The sequence below is a fragment of the Trifolium pratense genome, linkage group LG1 (assembly GCF_020283565.1).
Source record: "Trifolium pratense cultivar HEN17-A07 linkage group LG1, ARS_RC_1.1, whole genome shotgun sequence".
NCBI lineage: Eukaryota > Viridiplantae > Streptophyta > Magnoliopsida > Fabales > Fabaceae > Trifolium > Trifolium pratense.
Window position 1 is genome coordinate 12,735,272 of NC_060059.1, and position 26,655 is coordinate 12,761,926.

At 31.9% G+C, this 26,655-nt stretch overlaps 1 protein-coding gene and 1 pseudogene across 1 annotated transcript; one reads left to right on the forward strand and one right to left on the reverse strand.

Moving 5' to 3' along the window:
* Positions 1–17,556: 17,556 nt before the first annotated feature.
* LOC123891802 lies at positions 17,557–18,473 on the forward strand. The gene has a single exon (XM_045941711.1). The coding sequence runs from the start codon at positions 17,557–17,559 to the stop codon at positions 18,466–18,468; it is 912 nt and encodes a 303-aa protein (XP_045797667.1). The 3' UTR covers positions 18,469–18,473.
* A 2,016-nt stretch (positions 18,474–20,489) lies between these two features.
* On the reverse strand, positions 20,490–26,355 carry LOC123888529 (annotated as a pseudogene).
* Between the last annotated feature and the right edge of the window lie 300 nt (positions 26,356–26,655).

Below are 26,655 nucleotides of genomic sequence, written 5' to 3' on the forward strand. Positions count from 1 at the left end.
TTGTACTGGGTGAATTAATTTCTTTGTTTCAAGTGGTAGAGGCATAGTGAAGATAGTATTATATTACCTGTATAAAGTTAAAACTCATACCTGGTTTTGGTCTACCAGGTTTACTTATAGTATGGTAGTACTAGTACTCTATGTTTGGGTATAGCAGCTTATGCCTTGCTTTCTATAGTAGCAATAAAATTTCTTTGGCTTTTTAGAAAAAACTTCAGCAACGCATGCATTGGCAGGACACAAATTTGTTTCTTAACTGCATTAACTTTGTACTATTTGATATACATGTCATTAAAAAAGAAGAACATTTATTTATGTATTATTATGAGACTTTGCTTTTTGCCAACCATTTTGAACGTTATAACTTCAAAATCCATAATAATCTAGAAAGTGGGGTTGACAATGAACGGAATCAACTCGGATAAAGTTCGAGATTCGATTTGACAATTGGTTTGTTGGACTAGGTTCATGAATCAAATGAGTCAAATTTAAGCTGAAAATTAAATTCATTATTTAAATGAGCTGAACTTGAGCTATATATTAGTTTGACTCGTTTTGTTCACGAGCTGATTCATTAATTAAACTGAGTTGTTCATGAACTCAAATTGAGTTCGAGTTAGGAAAAAAATTATTGTTAAACTTTGGAGTTAAATTTCGAGCTAAAAATGAACATAACCTAACGAGCCGAACTGAACTGTTCGTAATGAGCCGAACTCGAGCTGAAAAAATAGTTTATGTCAACCTCGAGCCGAGTTTCAACACAAACAAATACATATTTTATTAATTGCATACAGTAAAAATTATGTTTATAAAAAATTGTGAGATAATGAAATTTAAAACTACTAATAAAAATGTTTGTTAATTGCTCTTGGGCGGCAAACAATCATTAATTACTACCTGGCTAGAGAATAACATGAAGTTTTATCAATTTTGTGCTACAAAAAAAAAATGAAATTTCATCAATTAATAATTTATTTATATTGTACACAATCTCTTTTTGAGACAAATTTATTTGTGTGCACACTTAGTATTAAGGAATATGCAATTCGGAATAATGTAGTACAAGGATATATTTCTTGTTTTCTTTATGCCACTAAAGGGACATTACCAACCCAAAGATATACGTACACCTGGACTTGCGAGATTCCATAATTCCATTTGACAAATTTAGTATCAATTTTGTGTGATACTAGAATAAGTTACATCATACATGTGTGTTCATGTTCCAATTGATTTTATAACATTATTGTTTTTCCTTTGCGAACTTGACTTATGTAAATCTTGAAATTAAAAATGGTGGATTATTTAGTCAATGAAAAAATAACCCCCTAAAAATTAAAATGGGGACCTTCTTTCTCATTTCACAAGTGAAAAGTCATTTGTTTAAAATCAACCAAAATATTCAACATTTTATTAATTTGCATTGTATCAATAATTATGCTTCAATTAAATGATGATTTAAATTAATATTCCACCCACATATAATTGTCACGATGCTTTACCTATATGATCTTATGAACTAAAACAAGTGTGTTTTGCCTTGTAATAAAATTTTATCGTTATAAAAAAAAAATAACATATCAAGTGGGTCTTATCCACGGTGGCAAAAATAAAAGACTAAAAGGATTAAAAATAAAAATAATATTTCTCTTTTTTTTGGGTATAAGTTTGTTTACACAATATTGATTATAGTATTCTTTTGACAGCTATATTGGTTATAGTATATGACCAATATTTTCACTAAATATGCTATTATATATTATTCCATTTTTTTCAAGTAGTTTAGTCACTAAGTGGTTTAACTCGTATATTTTAAATGTGAAGAAATAAAGAATTTGGAGTTCAAATTTCAGTCCTTTCAATAATATCTCATATAATTAGTAGTATTAACTAAGTTACATTTACGAAAGACCTCGGCAGTTTTTCATAAGTCTCATTTTACATTCTCACATTACCATTATTAAAAAAGATCATATAGTATATTTAATGTATCATTTTGTTACGGGTCTGTTTACTAAAATAATGTATCCATATTGTATACTTTTTCAATTTTCTTCCTCTATGAATAAAATTTCTTTTGCCGATTAAAAAAAATTACTAAAATATGTTTTAAATAAAATATAATTAAGTGACAAAAAATTAAATTCTTTGAAGGTGTGTTTTAAGTAATTAATGATAGAGCCTAGAGGTAGTAGTAGTAAGTGTTAAAAATTCTTCTATTTGATGAGCATCTAATCTTGTCATTTTCGATGAATCCTTATTCTAGTACACATGTTTGTATGATATTGATATGATAAAATGGATAAAAAAAATTACTAGTTATTTTTGCGATTAATACATCTCACCAAATAAAGTAGTACTTTTTTTACTATCTTAATGACTTGATATATCTTACCATTAATTCAGTACTCGTGTTATTATAATTTCTGCCAAATTGTACAAATATTCCTTTCACCAAACAATAATGAAAGTGCAATGGTTAGTATAGTAACTAGAGTAAGAACTTTAGTGTACTGGTTGGTGAAATTGATGTCTTTGTTTCAAAGTGGTAAAGGCATGTTGCGAGGGAGGCAGTATTTACTTGTATAGTAGAGTTTACTTGTAGTATTGTAGCTTATCTGCTTATAGCTTGCTTTCTAGCTAATAGTAATAAAATTTCTTTGGCTTTTCAAAAGAAACTTTAGCAACACATGCATGCGCATCAGCTCATGGCTGAGGACAAAGACTTGTTTCTTAATTAACTGCATTAAAGAAATGTTATTATATCATCTTAAACAATTATTGGAAAATGGTTCGTTTAAAAAAATGTGGTGTGAGCTTAATTCAGTTGGTAGGATATTGTATTTAATATATAGGGGTCGGAGTTCGAACTTCAGACATCATATTATCCATTTTAAGGGTGAAATTTCTAGCTATTAGGCTATATGTGATAGTTACATATTAATATGTTTGTAAATTGGAATTTTTCTATTACTCTGAGTTTAGAACATCTCTAATCATTTTTTATATTTATTTTTTAGGTTGGATATTTTTAAATATCAACCGGTGTTTTGTTCGATGATTAATTAAACTTTGAGTTGAATCGATTAATATGAATATGACTATTTTTTCATGTGAAGGAGGAGAACAGGATAAAACATACTTCTATTTTTGCTTACGTTGCATCCTTGCTCCTTATAAAGCCTATGAAATGACACCTCATGTAAGGATGTGTATTTAACTCTAATGACAGTTTGTAAGCCATCATTTTTTTTAATTGATATAATGTTTGTAATTAGACAACTTTTCTTTTTCATTTATTATTTTATTAGTCTAATGTTTTAGCTTATTTGTTTTTTATTTTCTTTTACATTTATTATTTTATATAAGGTAAAAGATTTGTATAAAAAATTGTTGATTAATGGGAATATAATTATTTTTTTTTCATGTGAATAAGTTGAAGAGGATAAAAGAGACTTCTATTTATTGATTTTGAAGTGCCTTAAAATTTATATAGATCGAGAGTATATTGATGTTGGAGGCATTCAATTAAAAGAGGACAATCCAAATAATTTAGAAATATAAATATGTGTCTCATTTTTAAATACTATATTGTCTACAATGTGTAGGTGATCTACTTGATCTCAATCAAGAGAAATATAGAAACAAAAACAAAGTAGAAATTAAAATAAGTTTTTTTTTGGTAGTTGACACTCAAGTCGTGCGGTTCTTATAATTGTAATACATGCAAGAAGTATATTGATTCAGTTTGACTTAAAGGTTGTCCAAATATATAATCTTCATGCATTTATCGTATAACACTTGTCTAAATCTGGATGGTTCAATATGAATATATATATATATATATATATATATATATGAATTTTAATAGACGGTCTTATTTTAATCTACGCATGTCATCTTATTCTTACAACCACAAAATGAATTGATGAAAAGAATTGTGCTAAAAACATGTTAGTTTAGTGCTAAATACTTTTTCCTCCCACTTAGAATTGTCCTAAAAACTTTCTAAATTAAATTAAAAAAAGACTAAAATTATTAAATAAAAATTGTTGATGCTCATTTGTCAAAATAAATTTTAGAAATTATTAAAACCGTAAATGTTAAAATATATTTACATATATTTAGAAAATATAATCACACATATATTTAAACATATTTACACACAACTAAAATTCACCAATAATTCAAAAATTATTAATTTAATTTACATACACTAGTTAATATAGTTAGGAAAATGCTAAACAGTGCCCGGGAGCACTGTTTAAGGAACCAAATATAGTAATATCATATTGAAGTTTGTGCAGTCAACGCCTCGAAAGTTTAAAAAGTGTTATTTTCAATTTTAAAATTTCCTTTTTTGGTTTTCTTAATCAGTGCCCGGGAGCACCGGTTAGCATGATCCATATAGTTAATGTGTGAGTTATTTTTCGATTTCTACAAATCACTATTCCATTCATAGAACCCGTAAGAATTTCATTTGTTATAGTCGATCGATTCTTAAAACATTAATTTAGGCTCTCATGCATTTAGTCAACAAATCAGTAAATTATTACATTTAGTAAAAAATAATAATTTAGTCAATAGATACATTAGTAGTCAACAAAAAAAAAAGTAAAAACACATTACTCTAATAAGTATTTAAAGAACACAAAACCACTACATCTTTCATAACACACAAAATAATGGCTTTTCAAAATTACTTATTTGCGCTCTTCTTCTTCTTCAATTTTTTAAGCACTACAACAACACTCGCAAGCCAACACACGGTCGTTCTTGACATACGAAACGACTTGCCGAATAACACATTGGGAGATCTAGGGATTACTTGTGACTTTTTATCTCATAACGAAAAAGGCGCCTACTATAATATCAAAGTAGGCGTTCACTACAATCAAACATTTCAAGCCAATCAAAGTTTAGAGTGTGGTGCAGATTGGTCAAGATTGTTCCAAACTTGGGATGCGTATCAAGAAAAGAGAGATGGAGATCATTCAATAATTTTTTGGTCTATAAGAGAAGATGGTTTCTATCATAGTTTGGATGCATCTCACTACAAATTGTTCGAAGTTTGGCAAACTGAATAGTGATGATAATATATGTATTGCAAATTTTTATTCTCTAAATAATAATACATTATTCTCTTTTCAATATTTGAATATAATTAGTGATCATATATGTCTTGTAAGCTTGAATGTATGTTTTAATTGTGGCAAATTAAAATATACATTATTTTAATTCATGTTATGTATTAATTAGCGTGTTTTTGTTTAACACATGAATTCGTCGTGAAAAAGGGAAATCTTAATTGCTGAAATGGCATTAACAATTAAAGAATTTGATCCTTCAAAAAAAAATTTAAAGAATTTGATTTAAAATTATTAGTAAAATGGTTCGAGACTTTTTAAATTATTTTTAAACCAATTCATTGTTTTAATTTTTTTTTAGTTATTTTTTCTGCTAAATTTTGAAATTCAAATAAAACATGTCATTTCTATTTGTAATTTAACTCAATAAAACTTAATATGAAATTTATAAATAAAAAAATAAAAAAAATAAAAAAAACTTAAGGGGAAGGAATGTTGCCCAATCAAACAAAATTATCGGTTAATTTTCATATAAATAAAAAGAGACGTTTTATTAAAAAAAAAAAAACACATGTGATCTTCTAAAAGGTCCCACTTTGTGGTAGTTTAACATTAGTCACTTTCTAACGTCATTTCTTCTAAAATTATGTTTTTTTGTCATAAAAAAAAATTACTCACTTTCTATGTTAAAATAAAATTAGCGTGTTTTAAATTAAGCACTTCTTTTTTTGACCAATTAAATTAAGCACTTTGTTTAGCTTGTTGTTGCTATCTTTGTAAAGTTAGAAATAACATGGTGAACATCCAAAAAAACACCTTTCTAGAGGGTATAGTTGATAAGGTGAAGGTTCTATTTTGGTGGTGTCTGAAATCGCATAAAAAATATTTTGGTTATCTCATGCACATACATGTGGTTGACTAATCCTTTATTTATTCTAGGGATTAGCAATGAATAATTTTTTGACGACGGCTTAACTTTATTTTGTGTTGCAAATATTTTTGTTACGCATATCTTGTGCTTAACCTTTTAATATATTTCAATTAGCTTCTTGAAAAAAATTTAAACACTTTTTTCTTTTGGTAAGAAACACTTTGAATTTTAAGCATATATATATGATTCGGTGAGAATACTTTCTTTTATTGTGGTCTTCCTGCCAAATTAGTTTCGTTATTGCCTTGTTGGTGTATTTCCTCCTATTTTCAATTTTGTCATATCACTTTACTGCACTTTTTCAATTTTGTGCATAAAACATATCACTAATACATTAATCCTAACTTATTCAAGTTAGAGGTGTTGTGTAACTAATCCATAACCATCAATAAAACGGTTGTGGTTGACTTTGTTAGTTTGTTTTGGTAGTTAGAATCAATAAGTGTAGTTACTTGTGTAACAAGCAAACAATAATAAGTGATTGTATTTGTAATCCTTCATTCAATACTCAATGAAAATTCTGATTACAACAATCATTCTCTCTTTTCTTTCATTTCAGTTTTAGAGATTCATTGTTAATAATCCATTACATTGCTTATTCTTCTTTTTGCCTGCACGCGTGCTGGTGCTCTGCAGAGCCTCACGAAACCTGCCGAGCCTCGCGAGGCCGAAGCACATTTAGGCAAACGCTGAGCCAACAAGTGGCATCGAGAGCCTGGTTCCAATCAAAGGGAAACACGAGTAAATTGTGAGGGGAAATCATCTGGGGAACACTGAGTGAGGTGTGTGTATTTATTTATTGATAAACATGATGAATATCATGTAGGTTTTGGATAGAATATTCTTGTTCTTGATGGCAAGAACTGAGATAGGTGGAGTGCATTGATGAAGTTTCTGTTTGGAGCACAAGAAGTGAGTGATCTTGTGCAGAATGGGTATGAAGAGTTGGTTGCAAGTCCAATAGATGCGCAAAGAACTGCGTATAGCGAATCCAAGAAGAAAGGTTGCAAGACTTTATTCTACATTCAACATAATATGGATTCTTATCATTTTGAGAAGATTGCTAAAGTCACAAAATCCAAAGAGGCATGCGATATAGTTAAGAAATATCTTGGGAGAGTAATTTAAAAATGTAGTATAAAACCTTAATACTATAGTTCCACATTCATATATTCGCGAAATTATTAGCTACATAATCAACAGGCTTGATTTTACTTTTTCCACATTCATAGTTTAAAATTGTATTGAATTTTTTACCAAAATAGTGTACTTTTTACATGATATTTCCAAACAAGTGCACTTTTTAAATTATTTACCAAAAGGAGGTAAGTCGTCACTGTCATTGACGACTTACCCACCAATTCTATTTTTTCTTTCAGCTTTTAAGCAAAGTCGTGGATTGCAGCCATGACTTTGATTTTTTTTATTTTTTATGCAGTACTGCCATTGACGACTTCCATTTTTTTTTTCTTTTTTAAAATATGTAGGTGGCATATATCACACGTACAATAAAAGCATATATTTTCCTGAAATTCAATAAAAGCAAATAAATATTGCGCACTTTCATAATTTTTAAGACTTATAAACTATATTTTACTAGACTTAAAAATTATATTTAAACATTCACTCTTTATGGGAACATTATTTCTTTTATGTCCCTCAGTGCGACATAAACCACATTTCTTTGTTGTTTTGGGTACAACTACATCTCTCTCGTTATGTATTCTTGTTATATTCGATCTACTCTTATTATGTCTTCTCATGTTACGATTAGGTTTCAATGTTGGACACGAATACGAAGTCCAGTAATCTTTGCTTCCAAGAGGATGAAACTGATGCATGTAAACTTTATAGATGTAGTCCAGTGTAATATGCTACAATATTTCGAACCTTACATATACAACTTAGTACAATTTAAGCGGTTGAACCAGGTGGAAATTGGAGGTTTAATCAAATCTTTTACGGAGGTTGAGGTGAAACAAACTGTGTGGGATTGTGATAGTTATAAAAGTCCGGGTCCCGATGGAATTAATTTTGGTTTTATCAAAGATTTTTGGGTCGAGTTGCGAGGCGACGTTATGCGTTTTCTTTCTGACTTTCATCGGAATGGCAGGTTGACTAAAGGTATCAATGCCACTTTCATTGCTATGATCCCCAAAACGGATAGCCCTCAACGGTTGAACGACTTTCGGCCTATTTCGCTTGTGGGAAGCCTTTATAAAATTCTGGCGAAGGTTTTAGCTAATAGGTTGCGGCAAGTGATCGACAGTGTAATATCCGAGTCTCAGACTGCGTTCGTGAAGAACAGACAAATCCTTGATGGTATTCTAATTGCAAACGAGATAGTGGATGAAGCGCGTAAGTCTAAAAAGGATCTTATGTTGTTCATGGTTGATTTCGAGAAAGCTTATGATTTGGTGGATTGGGGGTATCTAGATGACGTCATGGGGAAAATGTCGTTTCCAACTTTGTGGAGAAAGTGGATTAGAGAGTGTGTTTGCACGGCTACAGCTTCTGTGTTAGTTAATGGTAGTCTGACTGATGAATTTCCTCTTCGGCGAGGTCTTCGGCAGGGTGATCCGCTTTCTCCTTTTCTTTTTCTTTTGGCGGATGAGGGTCTCAATGTGCTTGTGGAAGCGATGGTAGCACGTAATTTGTTTACGGGATATAGTATTGGTGGACAGGAGTTGATCATAGTGTCACATCTTCAGTTTGTTGATGATACTCTCTTGATGGGGGTTAAAAGTTGGACAAATGTCCGGGCTCTACGGGCTGTTTTAGTGCTGTTTGAGACTATGTCGGGGTTGAAGGTAAATTTTAATAAGAGCATGTTGGTTGGCGTTAATATTCCTGATTCCTGGTTAGGCGAAGCTGCGTCTGTCCTGTATTGTAAAGTGGGAAAGATTCATTTCCTTTACTTGGGTCTTCAGATTGAGGGTGATCCGCGACGTTTGGTATTTTGGGAACCGGTGTTGTCTCGCATAAAGAATATATAGTCTGGGTGGAAAAATCGCTTCTTGTCGTTTAGTGGTCGTCTGGTTCTGTTAAAGTCTGTCTTGACCTCTTTACCTGTCTATGCTCTTTCTTTCTTCAAAGTTCCCTCATTGAATCTCTTTTCATTAAATTTTTTTATTTTTTTTTGGTGGGGGGGGGGGTGAGGATTCTAGGAAAATCTCTTGGGTTAGTTGGAAAGCCATTTGTTTGCGTAAGGAGTTTGGAGCTTTGGGGGTTAGACAATTGCGTGAGTTCAACCTAGCGTTGCTGGGTAAGTGGATGGTAGACTTTGCGAGGGAGGTCAGCGAGGTTCGGTGTGGTGGAGGGAGATAGTGCGTATTAGGGAGGGTGAGGGTGAGTTAAGTGGTAGTTGGTTTGGGCAGCATGTTTTGAGGAGGGTGGGGGATGGTTCAAATACTCTTTTTTGGACCGACCCCTGGTTGGATGGGATCTCGTTGAGGGAGCGGTTTGGACGCCTTTTTGCGTTGGCTGAGACCAAATCTCGTTCGGTCGCAGAGATGTTTGCTTTAGGGTGGGGGCAGATGGAGAGGCGTGGGTGTGGCGGAGGCGGTTGAGGGCGTGGGAGGAGGAGTTGTTGGGGGAGTGTCAGTCTTTACTTCTTGACATTTCTTTGCAGGATCAGTCATTAGATAGGTGGCAGTGACGCCCAGATCCTGACGCAGGTTATACTGTCGGGGGAGGTTACCAGATTCTGACTCATCAGGCTTCAGTTACTTTGCATGATGCGGAAAACCTTATATGACACTCTCAGGTTCCGTTGAAGGTTTTCATTTTTGCGTGGCGCTTAATGCGGGACAGGCTGCCCACGAGAGCCAACCTGGTCACTCGTGGTGTTTTATCTTCTACCGCTGATACTTGTGTTTTTGGTTGTGTAGTGGCTGAGTCGGCCCATCATTTATTTTTATCTTGTAGCATTGCTGGATCTCTTTGGGACTTAGTTCGTGCGTGGGTTGACATTTCTCCGATGGCTTTTACTACTTTGCGTGATCATTTTGTCCAGTTTATAGCTTTCGTAGGTGTATCTCGAGCGTGACGGTCCTTTTTGCAGCTTCTTTGGCTAGTTTGTATTTGGGTGATATGGACAGAGAGAAATCATCGTTTGTTCAAAGGCTCAACAGGCACACCTCATCTTTTGTTGGACAAAATCAAGCTTTTCTCCTTTAGGTGGTTGAAGACGACGAGTATCACGTTAGCTTCGAACTACCATAGCTGGTGGTCTAGTCCATTGTTGTGTTTAGACCTTGTATGATTTGATTGTGATTGCATTTCTTTGACTCTATTGTAAACTTTTGTAGTCTACCTCGGTACGTCTTGTGCTGGGGAGACTGTTTGTGATTATATATTCCATTTTGGCTTCTTCAAAAAAAAAAACTTAGTACATATTTAAAAAAAAATATGAAAGTTGTCAATGACAGTAACAACTCTTGTAAAAAAAATTAATAAAAATCAAAGTCGTGGCTGCCATCCACGACTTTGCATAAAAGCTGGAAAAAAAAATTAACTTGTGGGTAAGTCGTCAATGGCAGTGACGACTTACCCCTTTTTAGTAAATAATTTTAAACGCCTCTAAAAAATGCACCCTTTTATAAAAAAATCAAGGAGAATGTTAATGTGCATATATGGCACATGTTAAGGTAGTAAAAATAGAATGCTGTAAAAAAAAAAAAGGTAGTAAAAATAGAAATTATGCCTTAGAATTTGTGTATTTTAACTTTTCAAGCATTAAATGTCTTGTATCATTAAATGTTAAATTTCTATATTAAAATATTTTATCATGTGCCCTATATGCACATGTTAACAAGACCCAAAAATCAATTGTATTCTATCATAATTAATTATTAATTAAGAGGTAACCGAATACTCCCTTTAAGATAAAAATTTAATATCACAGTTTGAAATCCATGGGTAACATTATTATGTCATTAAATGTGTAGAAGTTTGCTAGTACTTGTTAGACATAATATCAGGTGACGAAAGAAGTTAGACATAATATTTTTTTTGATACATCAGAAAATAAAAAGCAAGAAACAGAAAGCAAACTAGGCTCGCAGGCGAGCAACACCTAAAGCATCAGCTATCAAAACATTACTAAGCTGAGTAACTATAGATTATAGGGTAGTATAATTAGTAAAATAGAATAATTGAGTATATCAATTAGCTGAGCACTGCAGTGCCAAGGGATATAGAAAAATAACAGCGGTGTAGCCGCCAACTATTATGACTAAGCTCTGCTCTTGTTAGGTGCAAAGAAAAGAGTGCATCCCCCCTCGGAAAGATATTCTCTAACTTTAGAGTGCCAAAGTCACATGACTTTCAACCAATTTTTTACCATTAGATTAATCTAAAAGCACCGGTACATTAGTACCTATTAAATCAGTATTTTTTAGCAACTGGCTTAGAAGATAAAGAATATGAATTGGATAATAAGTCCAAATAGAAAGATAATTCGTAGCCCGATTAGCTTTTTTCCAAACCTAGCCAAACTTAATCTCTACAAAATGCAGATTAGATGGTTTAGAGATATAGAAAATTTCTATAAAAATATAGATGAACAACTGTCTAAAGAATATAGACAAATGGTTAAACTATTCCAGAAAAACCTCAAATTTATGGCAAGATGAGTGGAGATAGTATAACACTTAGATTACAGAAAATTCTGGAGAACTTTTCTGACCTTCAGAGTAGGGTAGAAAAACAAACATCCTATTTAGAAAGACAATTTAAAGAAGATAAACCCCATGACACATGGAGTTTTAGTAGCGAAAGTTTCACCTGCTATGAAGAAGATGAAAGTCATAAATACCCTCACCTTTTTCATACAAGAAATCCACAACTCAACAACATAGCATGTATGATAACTTACATGATAAGAAACCTTTGTCAAGAGAAACTTGTTGAAGAAATTCAACCTGTTAAGCTAGAATGGTATCAAAGGGTAGATATGATTTTAGAAGAACAAAGAAAGAGTCAAGAAAGGATAGAAGACCTTTTAGAACTTTTAGAAAAAAGATATTTAACTCAGGATGAGTTAACTCAAATTCTTAAGAGGGGGGAAGATAGGGGAAAAGCAATAGTTATACCGGAACCAGAAATTCAAACCCAACCTAAAGAAAAAACTTCTGAATCCAAACAATTAAGTATTAGACCACCTTCTACTTACTTTTAATGGAAGATACAGAAGAAACCCTTAATAGGCAACTAGAAAACCTAGAAAGACTTATGGTCTCTTTAGATATAAGTGGAAAAAATCAGGAGATCCCTGATAACAAATCTGAAGATAACAATCAGATCATTTATGATTTTAGCTCAGAAGAAGCTAGTGAAAACGAAAATGAGAATCCTCATTTCGTAAAAATAGAAGAGCATGGAGAAACTTCAGGTACCAAAAGACCTGCAGATTTTGAAAAGGAATTTACCAAACAAAAATTCCAAAAAGTACCTCATTACTATGAGCCTTCACAAAACCCTTTTCAAGGACAAGGTGTTTTGGACATAGATTGTAGTTTAGACACTGCAAAGGATCTTAGAGATTGGTACAATACAAATAATGTATTAATCCATCTAAATGAAGATCTAAGAAATTTAGGATCAGTTGATATTTTCAATTACCTACAATATAAAACTAGAGGAAATGCATTCAAATATATTTCAAATTTACCACCACAAGTTATTGGAACTATGCCTTTAATAGGATCCTTAGTTACAGACTGGGTATATAGTTTACTAGTCAAAGAATTCAAAGGATGGAAGGATACCGTCCAATCCAAAGCAGCATTTTCTAATCAAAATCTTTGGAAAATAACTAATTTAAAAATTTGCAATATGTGTTACATTGATAACTTTATTTGTGAATTTCAGAGTTATTATTATAACATAGACAATGAAACAAGACTATCAAGAGGATTGTTAGATCTCCTCTATGATAAGCTTCCAGGAGAAGTGTCAACTCAAGTCAAACTATACTTTACCTCAATATCATCAGAAGGAAAGGTAGATGATACTCTAGGAGGAAGAATAACTGTTTTAAAACAGTGGCTCACAGATAAATGTAGCGAAAAGATAGCTAAAAGAGAAGCTAAAGTATCACTTTGCTGTGATAAGTTACAAAACAAAGTAGGAAACTATGGGTGTAACTCTAGAAATCCTAAAAAGAAATTCAGAAAAATCCCTTTTAAGAAATTTAGAAAAGGAGATAAGAAATTCTTTAGAAAAAAACCACCTTATCCTAAAAGAAAAACATGTCCGCAAGATAAGAAATCATGCACATGTTGGTTATGTCATGAAAAAGGACACTATGCCAATGCGTGCCCTAAAAGGGATAACCCTAAGAAAAATGTCTTACAAGCCATATACGCAATAGGATATGAACCTATAGAATCAGATGTAGAATCTGATGAGGAAATTTATGAATACTGCACAGAAACAGATTCAGAGATAGACTTAGATGTCGAAGAGAGTACTTGGTAAAGGAAATCCAAGTGCAACATTTATAAAAATAGTGCTAGAAAATAAAAACCTTTTAGCCTATATAGATACAGGTGCAACCCTTTGTTTTGGAAGAAAATCGATCTCTAGGAACTGGGATAGATTAGAAAAGCCAAAAGAAATAGTTGTTGCAGACAAGTCAAAACATCAAATATGGTTTAGCCTTAAGGATGTATCTATAGAAATTGAAGGATATAAGTTTTTTATCCCTACAATTTATTTACATGATTCAGGTCTTGATCTAATCATTGGAAACAATTTTCTAAAATTATATGAACCCTTTATTCAAAGGAGTAATACAATTTCTCTTCGATGGAAAAATCTTGGAAATCCAGACGAAAAGAAAATGATTACTACAAAAATAATTACTAGAAATGAAATTTTAAAAATGATTTCTGGCAATTTGAAAAATCTTAGTTCTATTTGGGAAGAGTATAAATTCTTTTCAACTTTAGAAGAAAGACTCGATGAAGTTTGTTCTGATGATCCATTAGATAATCAGAAAAACACTAATCATGAATTAATAGTAATTCGACTTAAAAACTCGAATGAAGAAGTCAACGTTCCTAATAGAATTCCATATACTATTAAGGATGTTGAAGAATTCAAAACTGAGTGTAAAGATTTACTTGAAAAAGGATTAATAAGACCTTCTTCAAGCCCACATTCAGCTCCAGCTTTTTATGTCGAAAATCATAACGAGATAAAAAGAGGGAAAAGGAGAATGGTAATTAACTATAAGAAACTCAATCTTGCAACCATTGGAGATTCTTATGGATTACCTAGAAAAGACTTTATTTTTGAAAAAATTAAAGGTTGTAACTATTTTTCATCCCTTGATGCAAAATCAGGATATTATCAGCTAAGACTTTCTGATGAAACAAAACCTTTAACAGCATTTTCATGTCCGCCACAAAAACATTTTGAATGGAATGTTTTACCCTTTGGGTTAAAACAAGCACCTTCAATATATCAAAGATTTATGGATAATTCTTTACAGGGATTAGACCATATATGCCTTGCATATATTGACGATATACTTATTTTTACAAAAGGAACAAAAGAACAACATATCAAGGATGTTGAAATAGTTCTTTTAAGAATTAAAGAAAAAGGAATTGTTATTTCAAAAAAGAAATCACAACTTTGTAAAACTGAAATTGAGTATCTCGGAGTAATCATAAAAGATAATGGAGAACTCAATTTAGCGCCACATACCCAGGAAAAGATTTCCGCTTTCCCTGATGTATTAGTGGATAGAAAACAAATTCAAAGATTCTTAGGATGTTTGAATTATATTGCCAATGAAGGATTTTTTAAAGACTTGGCAAAAGAAAGAAAAATTTTACAAAAGAAAATTTCTGAAAAAATTCCTTGGTCATGGACAGACGAAGATACTAAGATTGTGAAAACAATTAAGAGTAAAATTCAAGTCCTACCAAAGCTTTACAATCCCACAAATGATGACTTTCTAGTTGTCGAAATTGATGCATCCAAAGATACATGGGCAGGATGTATGAGAGCTTTCCCTAACGGAAAAGCAACACTAAAACTCAATGAGTTTGGTGAAAATCTGAGCGTAACCTCAGATATACAGTCTGATCTAAGTCTTCAAGACAAGACAGATAAGTCCTCTGGACTCAAAAGACAATCTGATCTAATTTCGAAAGAAAGAAAGACAGATAAAAAACAAAATTTGGTAGATTACTCTGCTAAATTTAATATAAAAGAAAAAGAGTTATTACTCTGTAAATACATATCGGGAACTTTTTCTGATACAGAAACAAGATATCCGATAGCTGAGTTAGAAACACTTGCATGTGTTCGAGTATTAGAAAAATGGAGAGTAGAACTTCTACCCTCTAGGTTTCTTTTGCGAACAGATTCAAAATATCTAACAGGATTCTGGAGATATAATATAAAAGCAGATTATAAAAGCGGACGATTAATTCGTTGGCAGATGAAATTACAACAATTTCAACCATACATTCAGTATATAAAATCTGAAAACAACAGTTTTGCAGATACTCTTACACGGGAATGGAGCAAGCAATAAAGATCTTGCAACATAATCTGAAACAAAAAGACGAGCAGATTGAAGCTACTCAACAGCGTCTTACAAAACTCTCTTCTGAGAGGGGGGAGATAATTACAACATTACAAAATTTGCAACAATATACAGCAAATACAAACATCAGTGAACCAACTGAAGAAAAAAGCAGCAGCAACACCAAAGAAAATTGGGACTTGCTTGGACAAGATTCTGGAAAATACAACTACTATGTAAAGTATTCAGCTCCAGAAAGCTCGAAGATTCCAATTGAAGCAATAGCACCAAGTGATTTGAAAAAGGAACAAGAATCTTCAGAAACAACTTCAGACAGCAAGAAATCATGGGCTGATGAAGTAGAAGAAGAAGATGAAGCAGGAAAAAATGGTTTGTCAACAACCATCCAAACAAACGATCCCGTAGACAATGAAATGGGAAAGTTCGAAGCTTATGTCATTTTCGATGGTCCAATGAAAGGGATCTACAAAAAATGGGCAATAGCAAAACAGCACATCATCGGAAAAAATGTACGCCACAAAGGCTACAAAACCATTAAAGAAGCAGAACAAGCTCTTTACGGTCCTTACAAGGAAATTACAGCAGCAAAAGATATCCAAAGATCTTCAACAATGGAGTCAAAAAAGAAGCTGTCAATTGATAAAATTCGCCAGCTAGAACATCAAAAAACATTCCACTTAGCAGACCCAACTTTCACAGAGTTTAGTCTTAGATGGAAATGGATAAATAACTATATAGAAGAATTCTCTACAGATTGCTTCTACCCAACAAACAAGTATGGATGTTCAAAAACGGTCCTACTTCCAGGAATAGACAATCAGCTTTGTCTATCATTCTTTCAAAATGGATTGATCAGCACAATTTATCTCGAAGAAAAAGAACAAAGAAGTTTTGGAGAACTCAAATACTTTCCAGAAGAACTTCAAAACCTAGTACAAAAATTCAACAATCTCTTTGCCAAAGGAAAAGAAATATTCCTTCAAATTGATTCAACATATCCATGGTACGATGAAATTACTCTGGATTTAACCATAAAACCACAATATCTCATCAAAATAGGGATATCAAACAAGACATATCCAACTATGTCGAAAGAAAAAAATGAATGGCATCCAGCCAGTTACATTGCACAAATGAAACACTTCAGACAAAAGGTTACCAGGTTAACCCAGCAAACAAACTACAGGGTTGTTTACGACGATCCATCAACAGTCGTTTACAGCGATTCCAGAAAGCCAGCCAAGGAGAAAGATTTACAGGCTGTTAAAAATCTTGAAGAAAGAATTGACCAGTTAAAGGAAGACTACACAAAATTACCCATGGTAATTAAAGAAGAACTATGTAGAAATTTTACACAAAGTTACAAAGGACACGTGTGTGAAATCTGTCCGCCAAAATCGTCGGCACAAAACGACAAAAAAGTACTCAGTGGAAAACAACACGTCACAATGTAGTGGCAGACAAATGTGGGTCGGATAAAACTGCCTTATCACTAAGGCATCTACTTTATGTAAATTATTGTTTGTCCGTTTTCTTTAGTGCGTTTTTCTTTTGCTTTAATAGCTGTCACGGATAGGGACATGTGAACTACTTGTGAGTCCTACTCCGCTATAAATAAGAGCCCTGATGCTCGTTTGTAATCAGAATGAAATTAAGTTTGAATGAAGTTTTTCATTTCTCCTAAAATCTTAGAATTTTAGTGTTGATAGTTGAGGTAATACTCTGGAGCTATCAGAACGTTGAGGTAATACTCTGGAGCGTTCACAAATCAAAATTCGAAAGAATCATAGACGGTCGTAGTGGACTGATAACAAAAACGAAAGTCATCAATTCAAAATCAAATTCAAGAATATCAAATCAGGTATAAACATGTTTATGTTAAATTTATTTAACATCTTTCAATACTATAGAATATCAAAGTTCTGTTTAAATAATATTCAAATACATGTTAAAATATTTCAAAGATCAATATGACTGAAGTATCATATTTCGAAGAAACATCTAGCTATCACACAGATGCTATCTGTAATAATAAAATAGAAAGTGCAGAATTATCTTTAACTGCAGAAGAAAATTTCAAAAGAAAATATAACATGTTCAAAAATATTTTCTCAAGAAAAAATATTCTGAAATTTGGAATAATGACAGGAGAAGAAGCAATTCCCATTGATTCTACTCATGGAAATATAGTTATATCTACTATAGATACAACTCAACTTAAAGAAAGAATTAAAACCTTTTCAGAAAATGAAAGATCTAAAATTGGTTATATTCATATATCAACCATTCAGATTTTAATTAAAAGTACTTTTATGAAAGGTATTAATTCACCTCTAGAAATAGCTTTAAAAGACTCTAGAATTCTAGACACAGATCAAGCAACAATTGCAAAAGGAAATTGCAATCTAAAATATGGTAAAATCAAATTTGATATAAATTTACAAATTGGTTTATCCCTAAAAGATAAGGATCTTGATAGATCTATAGTTTTTCATTATAAAATGAAAAACAAAAATTTTATGAAAAAAGGTAATCACCCCTTTACCATTTACTATAGAATTAACTATGCTTTGAGTAATTCACATCATAGTATAGAATTCAAAGGAAAAGACACAATTCATATTGACGAATTGTTTGCACCTATAGTGACTCTAAAGTCACCTATATTCAGAAGCCTAGCAAGGAATAGTTGTTCTTTAATAGAAGCTGACAGAGATCTGTTTGAGGAAACAGAAGACAAATCGTTATTTAGAAGCAAAAGCCTTAGAATAACACCACCCAAAAGAGATTTTTATATCTCAGAACAAAAAGAGCTAAGTAAGCTACATAGTTCAATAGAAGGACTATCCTTACAAGTCCAAAATTTAGATAGAAAAATCTAAGAGATGCCTGGAACAACTTGGGCATACATTTTAGAATTAGAGTTAAGAGAATACCAAAAAACTCTAAAAATGATTCTAGAAAGAGACCCCACACATATCTACGGATTCTACGATGTGGTTAAGTATAATATAGAGCGCCTTGAAGGCACTATAGAATGGGCATCACAAACCCAAACATATGATGAAGACGACATTAGAAGTTTTCAAAAATGTCTCCAAAGAGACTTAAATCTCTCAAGGATTCAAAAGACCCTCGAAAGATTACCTTCCGCAAATGCAGCTACCTAGCAAGAAAAATCTGGTATCAGAGCGTAACATCCATCCAAGGTTTAAAAATAAAAAGAAAAATCTTTTTAAAAACAGTTTGGTCAAGAACCAATTTAAAAGAAAATCTTTTAAAAACGGTTTTGTCAAGAACCAATTTAAAAGAACAACATTTGCTGAAAGTTACTTAACTTTCCCGCCACAAAGTCAGAGAAAAGCAATCCATCCCCCCTCGTAGTAAAGTTGTAAGATAAAATCATCAAAGTAAATTTAAAATAATTTAAGGACCAAATGTTTAGTGTTTGTAATTTAATAGACAAAAATGTCATTATCAAAAATAAAAATGAAACAAAGTTAAATTTAAAATTAACTTAAAGGATTAAAAATGTAATTAGAAATTTCAATAGGGCGAGGTAGCTATTACTATTAGCAGAAAGTATTTTTTTTCTCTTCCTTCATTGCCATCTAAATGCTCTACATTCTCATCTCCATTTCTCAATTTAAAGAGTGTTTATTTTTATTTTTTTATAAGAAAAGAGTGTTTATTTTTTCATCTAAGTTCCTGCATATCTCCACATTATTGTGGTGTGGAGACTATCAACATTAAAAAAATTGTAATTTCTTGATTTTGATTAGTTTGGGTTGGATGGCTATACTCTTATATTGGCATTTAGAAGTTTGGGGGTACTTTTACAAATGATCTTTCTTTTATTGGGAATGAAATATCATTATTATCATAGCAATTTAATGAAAATTGTAGAAAAAAAAGATAAAATAATTTGGGGTATATTGGTAAAAAAAATTAATCAATGTGGTTTGTATTCAAAGATTAGTTTTATAAAAAGGGACAAAAAAAATTGCAAGAAGGTCTTATATTTGAGAATGAATGTAGTATTTTTACAATTATTTGTGGGGGGATTCAAACTCATCACCTTAAGCAATTAGGACCACTTTCACAAAAGTACAATAATTAAGAAAGGTAATTTTTGTATCAAATTTATTAATAATGTATATTTTTTTAAAAAAATCATCTTTAATTATTAAGAGAGAAATTGTGATATTTAATTTTTTTTCATTTAATTAAGGATGTTTTGTGAATATTTAAATAATATCTTGAATTTTAAAAATGAGTCTTAAAAAATGAGACGACAACTTTTATTTTACCATTAATATAATTAAGCTACCTTACACTAATGATAATTTTTCAAATAATATTGATCTCAAAGGTCTTATCTCTCAAATACCACACCACTTTAAACTTTAATTAATGTATTAATTTTTATAATATATTCAATAAATTATATATGTATAATTCAAATTATTATAAGTGTGATTTTTTTTGTTATACAAATACCATGTGAGAAAACACTAGTATACACTATGTTCTTTACTGCTATTTTCTCAAATATTCAAATGTGTTGGAGTACTATTGGTCATCATATTATACCATGTGTACAGGAAGTGGAAATTGGTTCACTTGGTGTTGTGTTTCTCTACATTCATTAAATGCATTATTCTTGGTAGTACTATTTATAAGTTAGAATTCTATTCATTTGTATCTCCCACTCCTTCAAAGTATTCCTTATACTTTGTGCACTACAACACTAAAAATATGGCACTACAAAAAATAAAACACTAATTCATTTCTTCTCCATACAAATTTAACCTGCAATCAACTATATCTCTCAAATTCAAATGTCTTCCTTACCCCTTCTTCTCCTTCCACTCATTTTATCCACCACCACTCTGAGCATTCTTCTGTCTCCGGCTGAAGCTGAAGCTGAAGCTTACCCTTCATTTACTTACTGCTTACTTACTTCAACATTCATTTATTTAAGCAATATTTACTTACTGACAACAGACACAAGTTAAAAAACTTAAACTAAATAGATCCACTAAATATTTCACTTAGTTAACTTAATTCATCAGACAAGTTGAATCCAAACACCCTGACTTGGAATTTCTTCATGGACCACAAAGAGTAGATAAAAACCAGGAGGAGCAAGAAATGGTGAACTAGGAAGTTTAACTTCAATTTCATATCCCCCAGCACCAACATTTCTACTTGTTGGTTTCACTTCATCAGTGGCGGTTACATTGTTAGCACCGTCTTGCAACACATTCCTTCATCAAGTAACCAACAACCTCTGATTCATAGAAAAGGAATGTGTGTTGAAAGACGGTGTTAACAATGTAACCGCCACTGATGAAGTGAAACCAACAAGTAGAAATGTTGGTGCTGGGGATATGAAATTGAAGTTAAACTTCCTAGTTCACCATTTCTTGCTCCTCCTGGTTTTTATCCACTCTTTGTGGTCCATGAAGAAATTCCAAGTCAGGGTGTTTGGATTCAACTTATCTGATGAATTAAGTTAACTAAGTGAAATATTTAGTGGATCTATTTAGTTTAAGTTTTTTAACTTGTGTCTGTTGTTAGTAAGTAAATGTTGCATAAGTAAATGAATGTTGCAGTAAGTAAGTAAGTAAATTAGTGATATGATGAATGTTGCAGTAAGTAAGCAGTAAGTAAATGAATGTTGCAGTAAGTAAGCAGTAAGTATTTAGTGGATCATTTTCATTGTTAAATGTTTTAGTGATGTGAAGATATGAATTATGCTTTATCTTTATTATTATTATTATTATTTTGTTTTGAAGGTTTACTCTTTTTGTATTTCAATTACTCTTTTGTGCTTTAGTTTTGTGTATTTCACAAAAAACCAAAAGTTTGAGTTGAATCAATTGATAATAATAAATTTTGTATGATCACCAGAGGGAGTAAAACAGGTAGTTTATGAGAGATAAATGTTTGTTGAAGGATGTGTATTAATATAGAGCCAACTGATTTCAGTATATATTAAAACAGATCAAAAGTATCACATTGAAAAAAATGTAAGGGTTGGATGGAAAAATATAGAGAATCATGTAGAGAAATATCTTAAAAAGTATTGCATGAAAAAAGTGTAGAGTGATTTATGTTTAAAAAAATTATGGCTGATGCTGTTAGAATACAGCAGGTTTGCAGAAGAGGTACTGATGAAATTTTAAAAACTGAATGGGTGATTGTTGCCTCTAAATGGGTTCAAATTTGTTATTACACCTTTGTCTATGTGGTTTTGGTTTTACATTATGATCTTACAAATTTCTGTTTGCAGTTGAAAAGGAATTTCATACAAATTGTTTGACTTCTTTTTTTGTCAAGGAAATTGTTTGACTTTAATTCCATTATAAAATAAGAAAAATACTAAACAGTGTTCAGCGGTACTAAATTAAACATATCATTATGAAAGTTTTATCTTTAAACTTGTGCATTTAATACATAAAAAAACATCTTTTTAACATTAACTTTATCATTTATTTTTCTTTTTTAGTATGCTTAATAAATGCCCGAAGGCATGATTTAGCGACTCATGAAATAATTAGTGGTAAGGAGAAAGCTCGACTATATATAGTATACAACAAATGGAATTAAAATAGATTCTAAAAAAAAGAACTACATTGAACAAAAGAGTAAGAACCACCCATTGATTTACAACTTAGAGCCTTCAATTTCTTAAGGTTAAAGAAGGTGTTCAATAAAAAAATTATAAAAAAAAAAAAAAAATCACTTTGAAAATTAACGGTATTCAATAATTTTCCTTGTATTGAAGAACAAGATATATCTGTTACATAATTAAATCAACAACTTTTCATTCTATATACTAATTTCAAACCTGTGAAACCTCATACTTTGCTCAAGTTAGTTACATATAATTTGAATCTACTATATGAATTCTTATCGTTCTGATCTGAATTTTATTTAGTTGGTTCTAATTTTTAGATACACTAATTATTCTTTTTCAATTATATCCTTTTCTAAGCCTTAACAATTTATTAGTAAAAAAAAAGCCTTAACAATTTAAAAGAAAAAATAGAGAACTAAATATGCATCAATTTGCAAGACACGTATGATCAATAATTAACATTGAGAAGGAAATAATGTAGTATTATTTAGAAAATAAAAATTTGCAATACATATATATGATCACTATTAATTATCATTCAGTTTCCCACTTTTCAAGCAACTTATAGTGAGATGCATCAAAACTATGATAGAAATCATCTTCTCTTACAGAGGCTAAATACCCCCGCAAAATGGCGCTTTTTATGTAGTGGTGCACCAAGTTCCATAGACTTTAAGCAGAGGTTCATACAATTGCCCTCTTTACATATTCTGACTATGTATATTTCCTACTGTACCACACCAACCTCTAAAGCTCTTTCTCTTCTAATACACCTACTCACCTCTTCTGTGGCAAAACAAAAAATATTGCAATAGAATTAATATTTGCCTCTTCATCCACTTGTAGCCAAGCAATGTGTAGTGGCTGTGGTTACTCCAAAACTCCACGGTCTTCTCTAAGACAGACTGCTGTACTGAAATAAGTCAACACATTACAGACATACTAATCAGAACATTCTCATAAATATTTATCTCAGTCGATAAACTCAAATAAGTCAATAAATAAAAGTATAAAGTAAGAAAAGAAGGGTATATATTATATATAATGATCCAACTACCTTCTTTCTTCTTTAAAAATTACGTTCTAAACCTAAGCAAAAATAACCGTTTACTAAACGGGTGCTCTAACAAACTGAGCTATGAAAGCTTCTTGCTCTAATTATGATATTTATACAATGTAATCCGTAACGATAATGAAATGAAGTTGTTTAAGGTTGTATGATTTTATTCAATTCAATGCCAAAGATATGATATGATGATATTCCACATTCAAAGTTTATTGAAAATCAAACGCCAACAAACCACGCTAAATAGATTATTGATGTTCTAATGAACAATGAAATTCAAATAAACCACACTAAATAAAATAATTGATGATTCTCTGAACCACTCCCCGTAAATAGAGGTGGGAATAGGCTAGGCCGAGCTAGGCTTTGCCAAGCCTGAGCCTGGCCTGTCAAAAAATCGAAGGTCTGAGCCTGGCCTGTGGCCTATCATAGGCTTAAATTCTAGGCCTGAGCCTGACCTTTTGAAAGTTTGATGTGGCCTGTTAGCCTGTTTAAAAGCCTATTTCATATGAATATATTTAAATAAATAATTATATTTATTTTGAAATATACTTATGAACTAATAAAATAATGTTCCATTTGATATTTTAGAGAATTTGACTATATATGTCATCATATTTCAATTCTAGTTTATAATAATACATTTATATATGTTAAAAACTAATGTAGATTAATAAACTTAAATTACTTAAAAAGTTAATAGATTTATAATTTAATCAAAGTATAAATTTTAATATATAAATAATAATCGTAATAAAAATATTATTCATGTTAACTTAAATAAGCCGGCCTAGTAGGCCTCAAAGGCTTTTTTAATGGCCTGCGGCCTGGCCTTTTTAGCTAAATAGGCTTATAAAAAAGCATTGGCCTGCTCTATTTAAAGAAATAGGCTGGCCTGGCCTGAGCCTATGTAGGCTAGGCCTTAAGGCCATGTAGGCCGGCCTGGCCTGTTCCCACCTCTACCCGTAAATACAAAAATAAGTTATTTTATATAGTTAAATTTATTTATGACTAATTGGTTACATAATAATAAGAGTCGAAGTTTATGTTAAAATTTATTTATATTAATTATATAATTTATTTATTTATTTTAACACGCACGCACGCACCCAAACATGCACACGTGCGCACGCACATGCACACTAAGCAACAAAGATGAACCCGCTTAAACAACCTAAACACTTTGACTTAGAATTTCATGATGGGCCGCAAACAGTAAATAATAACCAGAAGGAGCAAGAAAGGGTGAACCATGAAGTGTAACTTCAATTTCATATGTGAATTTGGATCCCCAAACAACATTTCTACCCAATTTGCTTGTTGGTTTCACTTGATCACACACTAATAACCTTTGATTCATAGAAAAATAGTGTGTATTGAAAGATGATGCTAACAATGTCACCACCACTGAGTTCCTCACTAATGCTGCCTTGACACGGAAGGCAACCTTCAACTTCACTCGATACATCAATTTTGTCTGTGGTGCAGGAAACATATGCTCCGGACGTAAATCACCGAATTCAGCTTCTAAGTATCACAGTAAAAATGCTTCCAAACGCAACTTTGTAGGAAATACAACATTTTTGAAAATCATAATTGGGTTGCTTCCACCAAGTATCCTACCATAATGGGGTAAAATAGCAGTCGAATGATACACTTGAGGAATACTTAAACGATTTCACCAATAACACCATCTAGATTATAAAGAAATGGATTCAATACCGGATTTCTACCATTTTCCCAACCGGCGGCACCCAAAGTTGCTCTATTGATCAACAAAACATCCCCGTTCGAAAGCAAAATCATATCGCTCATCACTCTTCCCCTGGCATTTGTTCCATAGTCCAAATCGGATTTGGATCAGTTATTTTAATCCTTGCGCATGTATACAAAGCTCCGACAAACTAACCTTTTGGATCTCTCCCACAAATTATCCCCTCAGCTTCTACCAATGACTGTTGAAGGTTTTTTAAAGGAAGAAGAACAGCAAAACCAGTTTTGGGATAATTCATACGATCTCCACCAGACATTGATGGGTATGTTTTCACAACTGTATTGTGATTGTAGTCCAATAAAATTGCTATGTTGTTTGCAAATATGAAAAAATTCCCATCCACGTTGAGGAACACAAACGGGTAGAGGTTATTTTCAACGTTAGCTTCATATGTTTGAACCAAAAAGGGTAGGTTGTAAGTGTTTTTTATTGTGGCTCCTGTTTTTGGATAGAACTCAAAATTAAATTGTCTCCTTCCCCATATGATAATTTGGCGACCATTCGGAAGTATATGATTCGTCGAATACCATCTGTTGACAGCAAGAACATTGTTGTATTCTTCCCAATCACAACTTGGACACGTATTGAATGTCCTAACCGTACACTCGCCGTCTTGATAACCACCAGTTTGAATGAGAGTGTCATTGGGAGAGACAGAGACGGAGGAACGCCATATGTCAGTACTCAATGGAGTGAGCACTGCAATCAATTTTAACCACATTTTCATTTGGATCATCACGACATCTACCGTTTGGTAGGGAAAGGTTTGACAAACCAAAATCAGTTCTGTCATACATAATAACTCGATCATTGTGGAGCAACTGCATGTGCATGGCCACTATTCAATCTTAGGGAGTGGAACTTGAAGAATTTCAAAGATTTCAAGGAAACCGAAATCCCTAAGGAAACACCTTCCATGAGACAGAAGTGCTTGTTATTGCGTTGTTGGAAACAACATTACAACTTGACGACAGAAGGTAAATCATACGAAAACACCGATGAATTTATTATTTCTATTCGATTTTGTCAATTTCGTTAAAGTTATTTCTATTCGGTTGTTATCCATTATTTATTTAACCTAATGTTGTAAATCCTTTGCCAATCATAAGAGTTTATGTTAAAATTTATTTTAATACGCACGCACCCAAACATGCACACGTGTGCACGCACGCACCCAAACACATGTTTTCTTGTAGTGTTTTAACTAATGAGATTGTTAAATACCTTATTAAGTTGATGGTACAACGGATATTACCTGAAAAGTATTTGAATAACATAGACATATTAATAATAGAATAACAACCTAAGCTAAGAGGGAATATTCAATGTACTAAAAAAATTAAATTTATTTATTATAGTGACTGAATGGAGTATTCGTTTAAAATAGGAGAGTGTATATTTTTCACCCAGAAATTGTTCAAAGAGAAAATGTTTTAGTCATCGGTTGGGTTGGGATAAGGGAGAAAATGAAGGAGGAAAACAAGGTTTAGAAAATTTTGAATTTTGAATTCAAGAGGAAAAATGAAATACTAAAAGGGTAAAAAAAAAGTTAAATATATTTTTACTCTATAAATATCTCAAAT

What these genes read in the sequence shown, in the direction of transcription:
- LOC123891802 (XM_045941711.1), top strand. Translation starts at nt 17,557, where the DNA reads ATGACTGAAGTATCATATTTCGAAGAAACATCTAGCTATCACACAGAT.